The following is a 4,020-nucleotide window of genomic DNA, read 5'->3' on the forward strand; positions in this document are numbered from 1 at the left end:
TGTAGGGAGGATTCTGCACAATGTAATTCCAAGAAGTTTGACAAGACATGACCTGAATGCTGTAACTACTGGCTCAGCAAGAAAACCACTGTATGAATTATTACAAACTGACAAAGCAAATTGCATGAGAAAATATACATACAATTTCAATCAATTAATTGCAATGTCAAAATGTGCTGTATGAGCACTCAAAGGCAGCAGGCACCTTTTCTAATATATATTTGCACAAAAAAGCATAAAGAGACTTAAAAACAACAACAATGATTTCGTTTTGCATGTTTTTGCAAAGATTTCTAAGAAAAAGAGGAAAAGTACATGCAAGCCATTTCACCTAATTCAGTTTGGACTTTAGGGACAATTAATAAAACTAATTTCTGTGATCCGACAGTCATTTCCACCAAATTTTCTGTAGATATGAAAGCACAAATAATAAGAAGGCCAGACCCAGAATTACCTTGTTTATTACAATGAAACCGAGTGTAAAGGGCAGGTCAATAAAAAGCCAATCATACAAGGTACAATGATGAGTCCCTGTCAGTAATAAACTTCAATCATTCATGACGGTGGTACACAGATAGGTGGTCAATCATTACACTGACAAGCCACGTCTGGTCCATCCGGCATATATAGTAAAACATGCTGTTATCTAAAAACAATGTCTATAAAAATTAAAAGTTGAGAGAGCTGAACTTATACACAAATGCTTTCTGGAAGTTTATAGGTTGGCAATATATTGGATGGAGTTGGTTATGTCTTCCTGGTCTTCCTTCACAGCTATAAAAAAAAACTTTCAACAAAAATTTATTTTCTTTGCACATTTTCTTTATTAATTTAATTGTTAATCATTAATCTTTGTAAATGAATTATGTGTTATGTTTGTTTCCCATTTTGCCCAACTCTGAATAGATGAGTGCACTAATTTGTTTGGGTTTACATGAAGAGTTTTGGCCCATCATGGTCTAAATGCTGTTTCAGATACTTTTATACCTTGACGAGAATAACATGTGGGGTGAATCCGAATCACTGAGTCCTTAATTTTGATTTGATTTTGCTTTTTTAATGAAAATGGACAATTTAAAGATGTTCAATATTGGCTTAAGATATGGCAATCTAAAAATATTAGTATTGGCTTTCCAAAACCTGTATCGGTCAAAACCAACATCAACCCATGGTATTTTAGACATGGACAGCATGCACACTCATGCACACACACACGCACGCACGGCACGCGCACACAAACACATATGCAGATGCACACGCACGAATACACACGTCACTTATCGCAGAGAAACCTCAGCTTGACAGACTTTGATATCAGTGGTCTTGGCATCACCAGCCTCTCCAACAAAGAAATATGGGTAGAGTTTCTCAGTGAAAGTGCCTTTGTCAGTGTGGATGTGAGTGTTATCCTCAGAGTTGTAGAAGGACACCTCCCCCCTGTTATAGTCCAGCTGGACTCTGATCCTCTGGAGACTCTTCTTCACTGTGGGGGTCGTACCAAACTTATTCATGTATTGTCCATTGTGAAGCCGTAACCCCCACATTCCAGATTCTGGTGTACAAGATTGCTTCCCCTTCCTGTCAACTGACTCTTTAGCCAAACCCACAGTCCAATGAGGATGATCTCCCACCTCCACCTCCCAGCTGTGTTTCCCTGAGCTGAAGCCCTCAGAGCCAAAAACATAGACATAGTAATGGTTTCTCTCTGGGTTGTCAGGGAGCTGCTGCCCTGTGCCTCCATGTCTCACACTGGTCAGGTCATCAGACAGAGAGAGCGATGTGCTTGCAGTGTTTGGGTCCAAAATGACAGGACTGAACTTTACCTCCCCCCTCATCTTCTCCCAGACTCTGAAGGGCAGGTTGCCCAGGTGTTTGGCCACATCTATCAGCGCTCCCGAGACCAGCTGTGGATCTGACAGAGAGCACTGGGCTCTGGCTCTGGTCTGAGTGGGTTTATAACTGGTGAGGAACGGCACATTGTGTTTCTGCAGGTCTTTTTCAACAGCGGAGATGCTGTCTGAGAGAGACGAGAGCTTCTCCTGAATGATCTTCATCTCTCTGGCAATAGTATTCCCCTTCTGCTCCTCTTCCTCCCTCAGGGCTGCTAGTCTGGCCTCCTCTTCCTCTTTCAGGAACTGGCGGAGCTTGTTGAACTCTGCTCTGATCTGCCTCTCTGTGGCTACAAGCTGTTTCTTGCAGTGTTGAACCACTTGGTTGTATGTCTCCTCAACCTCGTCATATTTGTCCTTCTTGTCCTGTAGAGACTTTAAGTCAGTTTTCAGCTGCTCCTTCAGCTCACTGACTGCTTCTTCTATAGGAACCACCTTGTGACCCTGGTGCTGAGGGAACTCACAGACAGAACACACAGCTCTATGTTCCTCCTTACAGAACCACGTAGGCTCTCCTGGATGTTTACTACACACAACTTCCACTTTCTCCTCTACTTTATCCGTCTCAGATGACCCAGTTACCTGTCTCCCAGCATAGGAGTCAGCAAGTTCTTTCAGTGTAAAGTTAATTATAATATCCTTTGAGTATCTTCTTTGACAAATGGGACAGTTCTTGTTTTTAGCTTGTTGCCAGAATTGTTTCAGGCAGCTGGAACAGAAGCTGTGGTTGCAGCTCAGAGACACAGGATCTCTGAACGTCTCTGAACACACATGGCAACTCAGGAAACTTTCAAGAAGAGCAATTTTCTCAGCCATTTGCGTTGATATCTGAATTATCTTCTTCAAAAGCTCATTCAGACTCACCAAATCACATTCACTTCAACTTGCTTCTTACACTCCTCCAAGTGCGTGCTGTTCGGTAGAGATCTCACACCCTGTAATGGCATCTCTGCTCTGATCAACAATGTCAAAATCTACTTTCAATTTCACCTGCCTCTGTCAATCATGAGTTCACTGGGAAATGCTGCCATCTGATTTTGTGACCAGCAGATGGCGTATTAACAGTTTCACTGGTAATGTTGTCCCTTTCTTTAAAGACCAAAACAGAAGAATACAAATAGGATTTATTTAATTTTATGAGATTGCAATCACTGCACCACAGAAACACCAAAACACCAAACCACACAAGACTGTCAGAAGGTTCTGGGAATATTTAACAGGAGAAAGTCACCTCCAACTCCAAGATGTTTAAAACAATACAGCCATAAGAATTTACATAAAAATACTTAACAGATGTTGACCTTATCTCAATAAAAGCAATATAGACAGCATAAATTGTTAATATTTGCCATTTACCTTCTGCTAGATCACATTTATCAATAAAAGTGATAGTTGTTTTTCGTGATAAAATGTGATATGCTGCCGACGGGCTGGTCAAGTGTGCAGGGAGAAGACTGCTTCTCGGCCCTTGAAATGTAACCATGTGAAACCTGTGTTTGTACTTTCACACACTACCGACAGAGTGATGGTACACACACGGTACACATGTGGCACAGAGTGATGGTACACACATGGTACACATGTGTGGCACAGAGTGATGGTACACACATGGTACACATGTGTGGCACAGAGTGATGGTACACACATGGTACACATGTGGCACAGAGTGATGGTACACACATGGTACACATGTGGCACAGAGTGATGGTACACACATGGTACACATGTGGCACAGAGTGATGGTACACACATGGTACACATGTGTGGCACAGAGTGATGGTACACACATGGTACACATGTGGCACAGAGTGATGGTACACACATGGTACACATGTGGCACAGAGTGATGGTACACACACAGTACACATGTGGCACAGAGTGATGGTACACACACGGTACACATGTGGCACAGAGTGATGGTACACACACAGTACACATGTGGCACAGAGTGATGGTACACACACAGTACACATGTGGCACAGAGTGATGGTACACACATGGTACACATGTGGCACAGAGTGATGGTACACACACGGTACACATGTGGCACAGAGTGATGGTACACACATGGTACACATGTGGCACAGAGTGATGGTACACACATGGTACACATGTGGCACAGAGTGATGGT

The 4,020-nt window shown here is 42.5% G+C and overlaps 1 protein-coding gene across 1 annotated transcript; it reads right to left on the bottom strand.

The window, feature by feature from the left end:
* Positions 1–943: 943 nt before the first annotated feature.
* On the bottom strand, positions 944–2,705 carry LOC310783159 (E3 ubiquitin-protein ligase TRIM35-like; the record flags this gene model as incomplete). Its single annotated transcript, XM_083643952.1, has 1 exon — positions 944–2,705. The coding sequence occupies one exon, from the start codon at positions 2,703–2,705 to the stop codon at positions 1,278–1,280; it is 1,428 nt and encodes a 475-aa protein (XP_083500078.1). The 3' UTR covers positions 944–1,277.
* Between the last annotated feature and the right edge of the window lie 1,315 nt (positions 2,706–4,020).

The sequence above is a fragment of the Poromitra crassiceps genome, assembly GCF_964638095.1.
Source record: "Poromitra crassiceps genome assembly, chromosome: 10".
Classification (NCBI taxonomy): Eukaryota; Metazoa; Chordata; class Actinopteri; order Beryciformes; family Melamphaidae; genus Poromitra; species Poromitra crassiceps.